The sequence below is a fragment of the Ruditapes philippinarum genome, unplaced genomic scaffold (genome assembly GCF_026571515.1).
Source record: "Ruditapes philippinarum isolate M1 unplaced genomic scaffold, ASM2657151v2 ctg10420_1_1_1_1, whole genome shotgun sequence".
NCBI lineage: Eukaryota > Metazoa > Mollusca > Bivalvia > Venerida > Veneridae > Ruditapes > Ruditapes philippinarum.
In genome coordinates, this window is record NW_026858562.1 from 12662 (window position 1) to 27788 (window position 15127).

The 15127-nt window shown below is 31.7% G+C and overlaps 1 protein-coding gene across 1 annotated transcript; it reads right to left on the bottom strand.

The window, feature by feature from the left end:
- Positions 1-7750: 7750 nt before the first annotated feature.
- On the bottom strand, positions 7751-8089 carry LOC132753593 (lipase ZK262.3-like; the record flags this gene model as incomplete). The annotated part of the gene is made up of 1 exon (XM_060744077.1): positions 7751-8089. A coding segment is annotated over exon 1 (339 nt), but the record flags the coding sequence as incomplete, so codon positions are not given.
- Positions 8090-15127: the final 7038 nt, after the last annotated feature.

Sequence of the window (15127 nt, forward strand, 5' to 3'; positions counted from 1 at the left end):
TTCCTTTCTATTTCATCGAATTCCCTGTCATATTCCATCGTACTTTCTTGCTCATCGAATTCAGTAAGTTCATCAATCTTTAACATGTCATTAACAGTCAAATAATATGCACTTATGACAGTAGGTTCTTCTAACATAAAATGAAAAGATCTTTTTTATTTTATTTAAAAATATTCCCTATGCATGAATCAACACAATTCATTTTTTAAAGGCTGTCTACTTTAAATTAACTGACTGAATAGCGATCAGTGCAGACCATAATCGGACTGCATGGATGGGAAGGTTGATCTTAGTCTCACTGGTAGCTAGTATGCAGACTTAATTTGAAAATGAACAAACTGCCTTTTTCCAACTCACTGTTTTTAGACTGTTACTTCGGCAGATGTTAAATATTATGAAGGATTTGTGTTAATTTGCTGTATTATTTTGTAAAATGGAAGTATGTTTAGATATGTTTTACACATCTACTTCATTATTAAAGTAAATGATTTTCTTTCAGCTGTAGAAATTTGTTACTTCAAAGGTTTTCTTATGACAGTAATAAGTTAATCTTCTACATATTCTATAGTATTATTTTATTTGATACTTTTCTGTCTCAAACATAACCAATTATTTGTATCATTCCTGAAATGAATATATGTTTTGTGTATACTGTCTTACAATGTGCATGTTGAAATGAAAGTTTTGTTCTTGTTTGCACTAGATAGAACATGCTAAATTAATAAATTCAAATAGATGAATTTTGTATGAAGTATTGTAAAAGGTTTTTTCACCCATAGCACCCAAAATTTCAAAAAGGGTCTATAACAGTATTTGTTATCTGAAGAGATGTTTATTGTAAATACAGGTGAAACAGCAAACAGTAAAGACCATTATCAAAGTGCCTTATGTACAGTTCGATCATTGTGACATTATCTCTCCTGCACCTATCCAATTAAAGTGGCAATGATACATTTCCTGCTATTCAAATAATTTACTCTGGCAGATTTTAACATATTTAAGCCCCGCACCAACCCATACACACCTTACACCAATAAAATAAAACAAATTAAAAACATAGAAAAATTGGTTTAAAAGAAAAATAATGTGTGCAATTGTATTGATCATTGCTGCAGGTTATCATATCTGCAAAAGTCATTAGTTTTGTTATATAAAACATTCATTAATTATTTTAATATATCATCAGTGTATGGGAAATAACTTCTGTGAAGCATTGTAATCAATCCAAGTGAAGTAAAATCCCTTTAATGGTATATATGTATATATATTTGTTAATAGATTTATGTTAAATTTGTGTTTATCTCTTTCTTTATTTTAAATTTACAATAAGGCAATCTCAATTAAAATAAAGAAAAAATGAAAATCATTATTATGTACACCTGATGTTTTTGTCATAAATCTGTTATTGTTATTTTACATTTAAAGGTCAAACCAGCTTTTATTTTTGACTGGTTGACAGTTATCTACCAGTTTTGCACTGTAAAAAAAATTCTTATTTTGAAAAGCAAGAACTTTATTGTTTAAATAAAGACAGTATAGCGAAATCTGTTTAATAGATCTTTATTTAGCAAAAATCAGTGTTATTTGGCCATTATTCTTAGTTACTATATATAGTGCATTTCACAAGCATTAAACTTATACTAACTCATTTATAGCAAGCGTGGGCGGACAATGGATTTTGTATTCATGACTAGTGCAGACCAAGATCACCCTGCGAATATTTTAAATTTTATCATCATCTGCACAATCTGACAAATAGTAATTATCTAGTTGATACAAAACAATATCAACTGTAAATTGTTACGGTGCAAATAGGAAAATAGGTATTGCTGACCAATAGTCTTAGGGTACCAGTTTTTGCTCTCCTATAATCGGTCTCTAAAATTGGTTTCATTTTTAGCTGAAAGACTTTAAGTCTTCTGTGTATCCTACATTTTAAGTCAATGAACAGTTTTATTGATATAACAACATACTTCTGACTAGGACGAAAGAAGTGGATGTGTTGAGGTCAATAACCTATATCATGCCTACAAGTTTAAAATGGAAGAGTGCCTCAAAACGTGTGCTGGTTGACCACATCAAAATGTATCCAAATATTGAGAATCAGAAGTCAAGAAAGTAATTTGTGACACAGTACAGAGAAATAATAAAGGTAACTGTTGATATGAATAGCCCTGTAAATATGAATATTGTAAAAGTAAAGTACAATCTTACTAATTGTGAAGCTGTAATAAACTTGTTGAAAAAAAAGTATCTGTATTGTGTAGTATTGAAACATCCTGCAAACGTAATAGTAATTGTCTTTACCTTAATGGATACTGATGAGTGGAGGTTGAATATAAGCGACCAAAATGTTAATCTTTACCAGATCATGATAGCAAGAAAATATCAATCAGACACATAGGGAATAAAAAAGGTACTGACTGCTGCCAGAACCGCTATGTTAAGGAGTGTCTGTATCCAAAAATGTAATAATGACAAGAATCCAAATTCTTGAAAATTTGACAACAAGATGGAGCAGCAAAAGAATTCTGAGATCAAAATTTTGTAACAGAGTTACTCAATTTATGTGATAGTACTTGAATCAAAGGCCAGATGATGACACTGATTCATGACAACAAGGAGGACAAGGAATACAGCAAAAGCCCAAACACAAAAGCATTATCAAATTTAACCAACACTGAAGAAATAATACAACAGTAACAGTTTTGTGAAAGAAGACGTAAATTATTCCGTGTGCGACTGATGTAATGGTTGAACTAATAAAATGTCAAGCCGATTATGTCTGTAAGGATCCAAGGGGTAGCACTGGTCATGTGGTATGATAAATTAGTGTTAACAGTGGTACTGTAGAAGTCCACAGGCATATCAAAATTTCAGATTGAGCCAGTATCTTGTGGTACCTTCAAAAATCTACATTTATACAGTACAAAAACCGAATGAAACAACATACTGGATTTGACGACAACATAGTTGACAAAGTGTTTGAAGAAGTCAAAAGAAAAAACATACCAGAAGAAGGTAGCACAGATGAAATATCCATTCAGTCACACAAACAAATATGTTAAAATAAAGACGTTATCGCGCTTTCTGGGTTTATAGATGCCGGGGAGGAAGGCAATATATGTTATACAACGAGAAAAGGAAAACGTGAGAAAGTCTTAGGTACCCATGCATAACAGTTTGTTTTCCTTGGGGAAATGGTTTTCAATTTCAATTTGCACATTTTATTTTATATCAGATAATGTTCAAACGCTTGAGTTGTACCCGTTATTCTGGGTAGCTGTTGATTGCTTTAGTCGATTTAGCTTTAAATGGATGGTGCACAAAGTAATTGAACATTTATGCATATAAATACATGTGCAGAATAGAATTTTACATGTGACTGCCTATGCATATTTGGACAAATGATTATTATAATGGACTGCAAACGTGGCGTAAAGAAAATAAGAAACAATGTATTAAAAAGTGGTATTTTCAAGATATCAACCATTATTGACACAACCAACTAATGGTAGATGTTTGTTGACTGTTACAGATGCAACACGAAAAGCATTGATGCAAAGCATCAAAGAGCGTCCATGAAAGAAATGCAGCAAGTGAAGATGAACTGGTAGACATCTGATGACCAGATATTCTTATAAACTTTTCAATGGTTAATTGGTTTTTACCAGAATTGTATAATATTTATGAATGGGCAGACGGAAGACATTGTTCATCATGAACTTTGGTGGGCATGCTAGAGATTAGAATATAATTTTTTTCACAGGACTTGAAATTCTGTCAATATTAACGATAATATCCAAAATATACAGGCCTATGATATCCAAAGTGCAAATTAGTTGTTTGAATATGTTTCATTTTTCATATTTCATTTTCCTGCAAAATTCTTCAGTTCGTTATTTATAACTATAGCGCTACACGAATGACCGTTTCGTTAAACAAAAACTACTTCTTTAAATAGACTTTCGGACTTTCACAATGTTAAGGTCATCATTTCATTTATAGGTACAGAAATACATAATAACCCACTTTGTGTACTACAAAATGATTAATAAAAAACACCGGAGAGCGCGATTAATTGACGGAAAAGATAATTTCATTTATATATGTTTGCATTGCGAAATTCTCCTGTTCGCTATTCATTGTTCGCGACATTTTATATTTGATAATCAAACACCCTCATACCAATCGGAATTATTGGTTACTATGACCGACGAAAAAGCCCGAGAAGTTGCTGCCGTCCTTTCACAAAATCTGATTTCATTCCATAAGGGGCGTCGCGCTTCGGCGCGGACGCCAATTAATTAAATTCTTTATATCTACATTGGAAGCTTTCAATATCATGTACATTACCATATATACCCAGCAAAAAAACTAAACATGCGCAACCATTAGGCAGAGGATGACCTGGATACAGATATCTTGCATCTTATGCTTCAATTTCAAAAATGTCTTGCAGCTAAAGGTTCTGTTTCGAATGACACAATTGAATTTTTGAATTTTTTTAAAATTAATACAACTCTTCAAGGATATGAGTGCTTTTAAATCATTTGATGATCCTAGGCTAAAAGAATTACTGAATGTTGCAAAACAGTTTGAGAATTAGGAGGTTAGTGCTTTGTCAAGACTTTTATACTACCAAAGGATAGACAAAGGCAGACTTTTGTCTGCACAATGCCATGAAGATGATATTCAAGTCTGTATAATTGACCTTTCTCAATAAGCAAAACAATTTTTAAGTAAGGCAACCAGAATTTACATCGCTCCTGGTCTTATAAACACTGATGTCATTGAAAAAACATTAAATCAGCAAAGCCCAACATATCATGGTGCCAACTTCAATCCTAATGCTCAACAATATAGAAAAGCATTAAACAGTATTGTTTTGGATCAAACAACAGTATCACAGAAAGCCAATGCAGGGTAAAATCGATCAGCAGCCATAAAATTGTGCCTTAAGCCAGCTCATGAAAGAAAGTCTTAACCGAATGACTGATTAAATATCAAAGTTATCCGAAAGTAATTTTCCTCAAAAATGACATATGTTCCTTAAGATGTTATGGAATATGACCATCAAAAATTGTTTTTAAATAACTATTTTTACGACAATGATATATTTTATACCTATCATGAATATCATGACAGTGTCAACTTTTGGAATCATTATGATGTTCAAACTGTGATACTCATCTGGATATATGTTCATATCCAGTACAACATTGAAATATATTTTACCATTTATGAACATCATCTTTCGACGCTACCTGAAATCCTGCAATACACATTGTGCCACGGTACCTGATAACTACTGACTTTTGAACTTTGAAAAAAATACATACCTTTGTTGTTTATTGTTGCAACAACTCCTATCCTCTTAAATATAAGCAGATAGTTTTTGCAGGAAATTCAGGGCAAAAGCAGGTTGTGGAATTGCACTTTGTTTCACATAAAAGTTAATCACTCGTAAACCTTTTGTCTTTCGAGTACGTCCAAGAGCAACACCTAAATGTCCTGGCTTGAATATCTGAAGACTGTAACAAATCAAAATCAAAATACTTTCCTATCTATCACTGCATTCTTTGAGGGCTTATCAATATATTGATTTCTTGCTTGTGAAATCATATATTCATCTTACTCTTGTTATTGATTTGAATCAAATAAACATGTCCTTGTTAATCAATGATTATAATTGTAGGCATCAAAGACTTGTTGATCAATATAGATTATTATTATGTAATTTTGAAAATAAAATAGAAATGGTGACATGTTTTATGCTGTACTAGTCTAGTGTTGAGCCTTATGGCTAGTGAATGCGCATTGCAAAAAAAATGTTAGTTAATACTGCATTCTTACGGCCACATAGTATTTTTTTGAATCCACTAAAAACTGAAAAAAACAACAATATCAGGTTTCATTTTATACTGAAAATCATAATTTTCCTTGAAAAATAAAAATACTGCATCAAATGACTTCAGCTCTCATTATTTTTGTTATAGATGTTATTCTTACATGAATAACTATCTTTTATTGAGCTGAAATTAAGTAGCCAATAAATTCTTCCTTACAATGATTGATTATGTTCATTATACATAATAATAACCATTAAAGACTGTGTACAGCATTTACATGAATAGTCGACAAGGGTAAAATATTACAGTGTTATGTCTGTATTTTTGCTGAATCTTAATATGTCTGTCAAAGATACATACCACAAAATCTAAACTTTTCAAGTGGCACTTTAACATTCAAAGATTCAAAGATGGGAACTCTACTGCTGGCCCTGTTTCGCTGATATCATATATATTACCATGCAGACCATTAATCAATTTATCGGATAAGTAACGAAGCAAAATCACAGCTATTTTAAGCTACAGTGGTTTTGGAACTAATATCTTGTTAAGGTGCTTCTGCTTGCCTTCAACGGCAGAGCGGAATTCATACAACAATCTATGAAAATCAATTACTCGATTTCTGTTAAAAACATCCACTTGCTCATCTACAGTAAAGACTTTTACAGAGTCAGTGCCACAAGGCAATGTCAATTATTTCATGAAAGCTTCCGTTCCTTATGTCACAATTCCATTTGCAACCTCCTGAATTGCTTTTATCAATTGTGTTTTCTTTTTTGGTGTATAATATCAGACAGTGTTACTACGTGAGGCAAAATATTTTCAAGCAATTACATTTAAAGCAAAAATAACTTATTTCTCTAAACACCTGTTTTTTAACTGGTTGCAGCAGTGTAAAGTCACCTGACAGTAGCAATCGAATACCACAAAAGAATAGCTATGTATCCTTTAATTAGATATTTCATTTAGAGATTCGAACATTTTTTGCTTAACAACGAGCACTCGTCAATTACCAGTATATCCATCTTGGTAATCATTCTTTTCACTTCAGTGAACAGGAAATTATTTTCCACCACGTTTCTTGTAACAAATACATCTTTCCGACCGTCACCAATGCCCGACTATCTGTTTACTGTTATTGTATTCTCGTATAAACAGCATGTACTCCATGTTGTAGCAGTAAGTGCCACATGCTTATCCTAATTTTGAGAGGCTTGAACGATTCGTTTTAATATAAATATTTTACCAGTACCAACTGTTCCAAGTAGCAGTAGATAGCTACCATCAAAACACGTTTAATACGAATGATTCTGTGCAGTGTTTAGCTCCATCTTCATGTCTTGACATATGGCGCGAGACATGTATATAATTATGGTTCTCTGTTTTCAGCAATAGTACAATTAAGCCGGGCCAAGACATACACACATCCGTCGTTGACCAATGAGACTGGCATCGCTTTTGGACGACTGAATACATATCGCTGAGAGACCAGGTTCGTTTCGTTATGCAGAATAGATTTACAGAGACTTTAAGTGTGGAGCGTACATCTATTTGATAGACTTGAAGCATCTATCGCTGCAATTTGTGCATCAATTATGAATTGAATGTGATTAACTTCTGAGAGTTATTCCAAAACAATCAACAATCAGATCTCTAATGAGTTTCATTTTTTGACATTTAAGGGTTGAATATTACTTGCTACTTATAAACAGCGAAGGTGTTGGCGTTGTTTCCATAAAAAGCATTTATCTTGTTTCCATAAAGAGCATTTATCTAAGTAAACTAAGATTTGACACCAAGACTTTTAAATCATTGAAATGGGCTGCTGGAACCTTTTGTCATCTCAGATAACTGTGAAACAGGATCTTTGAAATGAACGATTCGCCAACTTTTTTTACAAGTTTATCGTGGTTTACAGCGTATTCACAATCACCAGTTCTCGGCAAACCAAATGTGTATAGCGTAATCATATCTTTATCAATGACATTGTCAAAAACCAGCTGAGCAGATGCAATTGACGCTATAGCACCACCAAGGGAATGTTCAGTAACTATGACTCTATATGTTGGAAACTTCATCACAAGATCCTTCAGACTTGACTTGGCGCAAGGATAAAGCTGATCATTTGCATTACTGAAATAATTTTCAACATTTCCGCCGAATTTAGTATGAACTTTAGGATAACGAGGAGCTGATAAAATTTCTTCAAAAAGTTGCACAATTAAATCTTGAATCATCATCCGCAGCTTATATTAATAATACTGTTTATATTTATACTTCCACGACACCAGGCATATCTGATTGGTCATTATTAAGAAGTATGTTTAACGGTTTATGGAGAGAATAGACATTACCTTATTGATTAATTCTATTGTTCTTCTTTCATAACACATACTGTTGAGTTATCATGAATAAATATAACTTATTTTATATTTAAATAAAATGTTAAAATGCTTTAGCTTTTTCATTTAATTAACTTGATAATTCTTTATTCGCATCAATTTGTTGTTTAAAATACGATTAATGGAAATGCATTAAATCACGGCACATGAAGAGGAAATATTTATCTGTATTATAATATTTGATATTATTAATCATTCAGTTATAGTTATGAGCGAAGGTTACATTAAATTTATTGGCAAAACATAAATGTTTCACAAATTAACCTAATTTCCTCTAAATATACTGTATATATTTGCCAAACAAGTAAAAAAACTTTGAATAAATTAAAATTTGGTGGAAAATAAAATAAAACAATCACACAAAACAACTAAATGTATGACTGACAGTTATTTGGGCATTTTTGAAATTGGCATGGATTGCACTGTGGGTTATTGAATCGTGGAATTCTGGAGTATCCTGCACTTTCATGAAGATGAACCATATCGGTATATTTCAGTCGTGATTTTGTTTGGGTTTGGGTTGATATTCTCTATGTTAGAGGCAATGCATGCAAATAGTTATTTTCTTCGAGGAATGTCATATACATTTGCATAATGGTTTCGCAACTGGTTAACTGCTTGTGTTACATGATTTTGAAAATTGGAATCATTTTAACTTTAAAATTAATCTTTTGGTCCCCCGTGCCCTTGCTCAAAGATTTCTGTAAATATATGCCTATAAGAACTTTTTATAAATTCGTGTGCTTACATGAACAATCTGAGATTTCCGATATGTTGTCAAGGTCACAGATGTCGGGCGCGTGGTCATGACTTACACTATACCCCGCTCTCTCTCTACAACCCAAAACCTTTAAACATAATCCAAACATCACAAGTAATGACAAAATCAATTATATGTCAAATGTTTAACCCAAAATATTGCAGCAGATTGTTCCCCTTTATTTTTGTATGGAGTGTTTTCATTGGTCATCTTTTGAGATGTGGGGAAAAAGGTGCGTTATAGTTATATATGATGGTTTGATTGGCGGGGCCAAATTTGATTGTAGGATGTCCAAACTTATATTCTGCCTACGTCTCAATATAAGTAATATTTTTGCTTAAAAGTTTTAATTTCTTTCTGTCGGTTCAAAAGATATAGAGCAGACGTTAAATTTTTATATTGAAACAAAACGACTAAGTGTGACCTTGATCTCAGAAAGGTCAAACCTGCTATCTGCACATCGTCACATCATTGTTTACATTTTTTCTAAGTAGTTTCCATTTCCTACCACTGATGCAAAAAAATAAAGACCGGACAAGAAAATTGCTATCAGACATATTTAAATGCGCAATACAAAAATTATTCATACATTATGAATGTAGTGTGTTTTAATTGTGAGAATTTTACCAAGACAGTGCAGTCAAATATCTGTCTAGTTTCATTTTTAGACAGTTTGGGCTTGAATATTACTTTATTTGTATAATCAGCGAAGGTGTCAGTGTTGTTTTTTATTTATCCTAGATTTGACACCAAGATTGTTCAGATCGGTGAAATTTTGATGAATATATGCACTGAAAATTGAGATGCTAGTGATTTTTCTATACAAAATGACAAAAGTAAGAGAGTAAAAAACCTTGATTCATGGATTAATTATTTGTTTTTCTTGATATAATTAATTTTTGTCAATATTTATGATGTTTGGGTGATGTTAAAAGGTTTTGGGTGGTAGAGGGGGGACGTGGGTATAGTGTAAGTCATGACCACGCGCCGAACATATGTGACCATGACAACATATCGGAAACAACAACAAAAACAACCCCGACAAAAAAATCAGTCCCACGCAGCTCTTCGAACTCATGTAACATTTATATTCAAGAATTTACTTGAATTCATCCTGAGGTTAATTTGTTTAACTTATTTTAAATGGTGCTCTTGGTTAAATTCTATTTTTTATTGGTTGACTTGATTGAAATTATTAGATTAGTTAAGAACCTGTTATAAGTTATTTTGACCAATCAATCTTTTAGTTGATTTTTCAAATTTCTTGTCTTAGGGACTTGTCGCAAATAGCGAAAGCATTGTTTTCTTGTCGTAAAAAGTTGTGCTCCGTTGATTTTTATATGTTACAAGTATATGTTTATTTTGTTTAACACATCTCAGAGAACGACACGCCTGCTTTATTCTAGTTTATGGTTTATTTCACATAATTATGTACTAAGTCAAATTTCTCCGTCAATTGGTTCATTTGTGTAGTTATATTTTATCATGATTTTTATAAGTTTTACATGGTTCAATAACTTCATGCTTTACAGTGCTTTTGGCGGGATTTTTTAAAATTTAAATAGAATTGTAAATCGCGACACGGGCAGCCGACAATTACAAAGATTAAAATTATAGATTATTATAAATTGTATTTGTTTTATTGTGAGTGAATTTAAATTTGTAGTAAAAGTTTCTTTGGTAAAATAAAGTGTTTATTTGAAAGTGTGTTTTAGTTAGTAAATGAAAATTAAAAAATATTACTTTAATGTTTGCTGGAAAAAAAAAACAAGAATCTTCACGACAGAAGTGGCCGACAGGTCAGTTCACTTCAAAACAGTTTAGAGTTTTGACATCTTTCAAAACATATAAAGGTTTGACACTACTTCAATCTTTAAGATTTTTAAACTTAGATAATTTTGATACTTGTTCATCAACTAATTAATCTAAAAATAGAATTCTGGAAAAAAACTTTGCAATTTATACATTTAAAATAAATCTCTGTTATAAATATGTGTTGAATTTATTAAGGTTTTGTTTTACTTAGAGTTAACAGAAGGGAAGGTAGCGTCCTTACATCCAAGCCTAGAGGATGAAAGCAATCTGATTTGTCGATAAATTCACAATGAGCAATAGGCATTATAGAAAAGATTTATAACACAGTAAGTGCCATCTTTCTTAAATGTTTTGTAAGTGTTTGGTACAACTGTATTGTATATTCTCTCAATGTAAAACTTACAGCCACAGTGCATATAAAAAAATCAATCTTTTACAGAAAATCAGACATAAGATCATATGAAGTATCAAACAAATTTTTGTCATATTTTTTCCTACGTTCAATGACATTTTTTATACAATAGTCATAAAAAAGATGCGACACCAAAGGTGCCTAAAGATTATGAATTACATTGTTACAGACGTTGTGCGGCGGCAAAGGCCTTATAAAAGGTATTCTCTGCATTGGTCAGTGATTCTTTCCCACCTGGTTGCACATTTTTGGGGGCGTCCGTTGCCGAGTGGTTCAGGTCGTTGACTTAAAATCACTTTCCCCTCACCATTGTGGGTTCAAATCCCGACAGGGACTGGATTCTTTCATGTGAGGAAGCTATCCAGCTAGCTTACGGAACGTCGGTGGTTCTACTCACGTGCCCGTTCGTGCTTGAAATACTGCACGGAAGGGCACCTGAGGTCTTCCTCCACCAGTAAAGCTGGAACGTCGCCATATGACCTATAATGTGTCGGTGTGACGTAAAACCCAATCAAACAAACACACAAACAAAACATTTAGTTTAAATATGACATAGGATATCTAATCCTGGGAATAAGTACGTCGCCTGGTACTCGTAATATTTCTTTTGCAAATACAAGTAATCATCTTAGAAAGCGCCATTCAATTCGTAAAAGACTTTTTACACATTTATTTTAAATCAAAGCTGGTCAGTCGAAGGGAAGACTTTATAAATTTAAAAAAGCTTGATACACTCCCTTTTCAGGCTATTTGTTTTGATGTTCAACATATTTTTGTGGCTCCTTTTAAATTTAGTTCAGTTGTTATCTTGGGATCAAATTCGACCGACCATTACTCAGGTACTTTGGTTGTATATAGTAAGTCATGTTGGAAATTATGAGTCACGGAGTTGATGAATATGACAAGGAACATTACATAGTAGACTAATACTTTTGTTTTAGATCGTGCTTTTGCGAGTAATTCAAACTGACCTGTGGACCATTTTAAATTATATAGCACAGCAGAATTGCAAAAACAAATGCGGTCTTCTGCCATTTCATTACATCGAAACCCAAGTAATTCAGTTTAACCTGCAAAGAGGATCAATTGAAATTACATTACACATTAGAAAAAAACTATGATCTTCGTCAGATTAGAAACCCATAAGACTTTTTGAACCTTTTGAAGCATATTGAACATCCTTAGAGCATAACAAAATGGTGGCCTTTGATGTGTTGGTCCTCCCAAATGTTTATTTCTTTTATAATCTATGCATTTTTATAGCGTTTTTATAGCGATGGGAAAATAATCATCTTAAATAAACCTGTACTGTTCAATAATGTCAAGGTAACGTTTTCTTTTTTAGAGACTGTGTCTTTTTTCCGATATGAATCATATATTTGCACGTTAAAGTGTCTAGTGGGCTGATATGTATGCATTTGGTAACAAAGAGCATGCCTTTTACATTAAAATTATTGCAATTGTTTGTTCAGATTGATAATTATACATATATATTTTAGATTTGTAAATGTCTTTGTTTCAGAAAAAGAAGAAACAGAGGTAAAAATGAAGACTCAAATCTCCTTTGTCTTCTCTTATAAATGATAACAACCAATTAAAAGCATGCCAATTGATCATGTGCACAATATATATCTTTCTGAGTAGACCATATTTTGTAAGTCATATCTATATATTAATCTGTTCAAACAATTTATTTTCTTAGAGCATTTCCTGCTTTTGCTTCATTAATTCTTTATCAGGATGCTTATAAATCTAAATCATCTTGTAATCAAATCAGGCAGATGATATTTCAAACAATTACTTATAAATGTCGCAGATATATGTCAATGTGTCGGCGTACATATCATTTCAATCAAAACTCAATGAACAGTAGAATGGGAACACGATGCACCGTCTTTGCTGTAGGCAGACATCATCTAAATCGTGTCAATTGTTGATCTGAGTAATTGTGTTTAACACATTAAATAACATAGGACATACCACTTTGCGTTATGATTGTTACGTAGCGATTAGATTTATCAAGTCTAAACAAATGTCGCACCGTTACACAGACTGCATGCAAGGGAGGAAACCCACTTAAAGATAATTGATAGCAAGAACATTTGAATATGAATACGCACTAATTGGTTTTATTTTGACTGAGTAAGCTGAAAATTTGTGAAGTGGCAAACTAAGGCCAAACCATTAATTATACATCATACTAGGAAATTTAAGTGTTCATGTCTCAATATGTTGATATATTAAAACAACAATCGATAAAAAAATATTCAATTTATTTTAATCACTATAATCAAGACAATGGCAATATTTTGTCAATCTTTAATTGTAATGTTACTAAAAAGCTAAACCATTGCTGTCTAATACCATGGATTTATATTACAATATAAATCCGTGCTTATACAAACGGTATGATAGAAATAAAAAGAAATTTCATTTTGCTTTTTTGCAAATAACAATCTAAAGAAGTGATTAATTTTTAAACATATTCATTCTTTTAACTTGATATATTTAAATCAATATGACTGTAAAAAAATAAAATTTAAAAAATTAATTTGCTTACTAATAGTAAAATTCTTAGAAATACCTTGAACTTAAAAAACTGAATAGGACTAAATAAGTTGAATTGATACATTCTAGACTCAAATGCTTTATGTTTATTAATGACTTCAATCAAACCATATGAACATATATACTGATTTTATTTGTTCATATAAATTGGATGACTTAAAAATAACAAAATACACTTATAAACAATGGGCGTGATTTAAGTATATTCACAAGAAAACTATTTTTTAACATTATATTGTTTCTTTATATTATTATAACGCATTATATTTATTTATTCTAAACAAAACAGTTTTGATAGAATTTTAACTGGTAGGTTCTATGTTCAAATAAATGGTTTTCAGTTTGACCCATTTTGAGAAAATAATATAGTAAATCACCGCTATTTCTAAACAATATACGTTTTCGAATGATAGTATGATTCAATCTCATATTAATTAAAACAAAAACAATCGTATAAAATTCAATAATTTTGATTTGACAAAATTAAGGTAAGTATCATAGATCTAGTAATCATTTCTGGAACTCTATATCTTTGTTTCTATTATATATAATCGTCAATCAGTTTCAACATCATTATAAAAGCTTCTGATGAAACCTTTAAATCATTCCAATTAAATAGCCTTAAATGTGTACAAAAATGGCTGCAAGAGAAAAAGACTATTCAAAACTGGCTACAATAGAAAATACTATTTTGTAATATAACATATTGCTTGAGATAAATTACTGATAGTATTTATTGATTCTTCCCCTCTTAACAAACATATGTCAAGCTGTCGTTCCAGTCAATTATCAGTACGTACTTTATCGGCAATACTGATAAACTAAACAAGTATCAAATAAATCATAACGTTATATATTTTCCTACGAAATAGCAAAAGCATATAGTTTATATGATATACCGAAAACTTCACTTATAGCGAACACGGTTATAGCGAACTTCCGGTTATAAGGAACACTATATTTTGGCCCGAATTATTCCCTTCTTTATTTAGTATAAAAATATACGGTTTATTTAGTATAAAAATATACGGTTATAGCGAACACGGTTATAAGGAATAATCGCTTATAAAGAACTCATTTCTCAGTCCCAATTTAGTTAAAAGTACAGAAAATTACACTTTTAGATCCCGCATTTTCAACTTTCATTTTCATTGGCACGGATTAAAGCTCGCCCGGATGTACATGTACCGTTTATTGATGTCTGTACTTCAATACAGTTGTGAAAATGAATTTGTAGAGCAGTACGTAATAGTTTTCTATTTAGGATATTTTAAGCAGGAGTTCTTGTCACCAAGATAAAACGGCTATTCCTTTATTG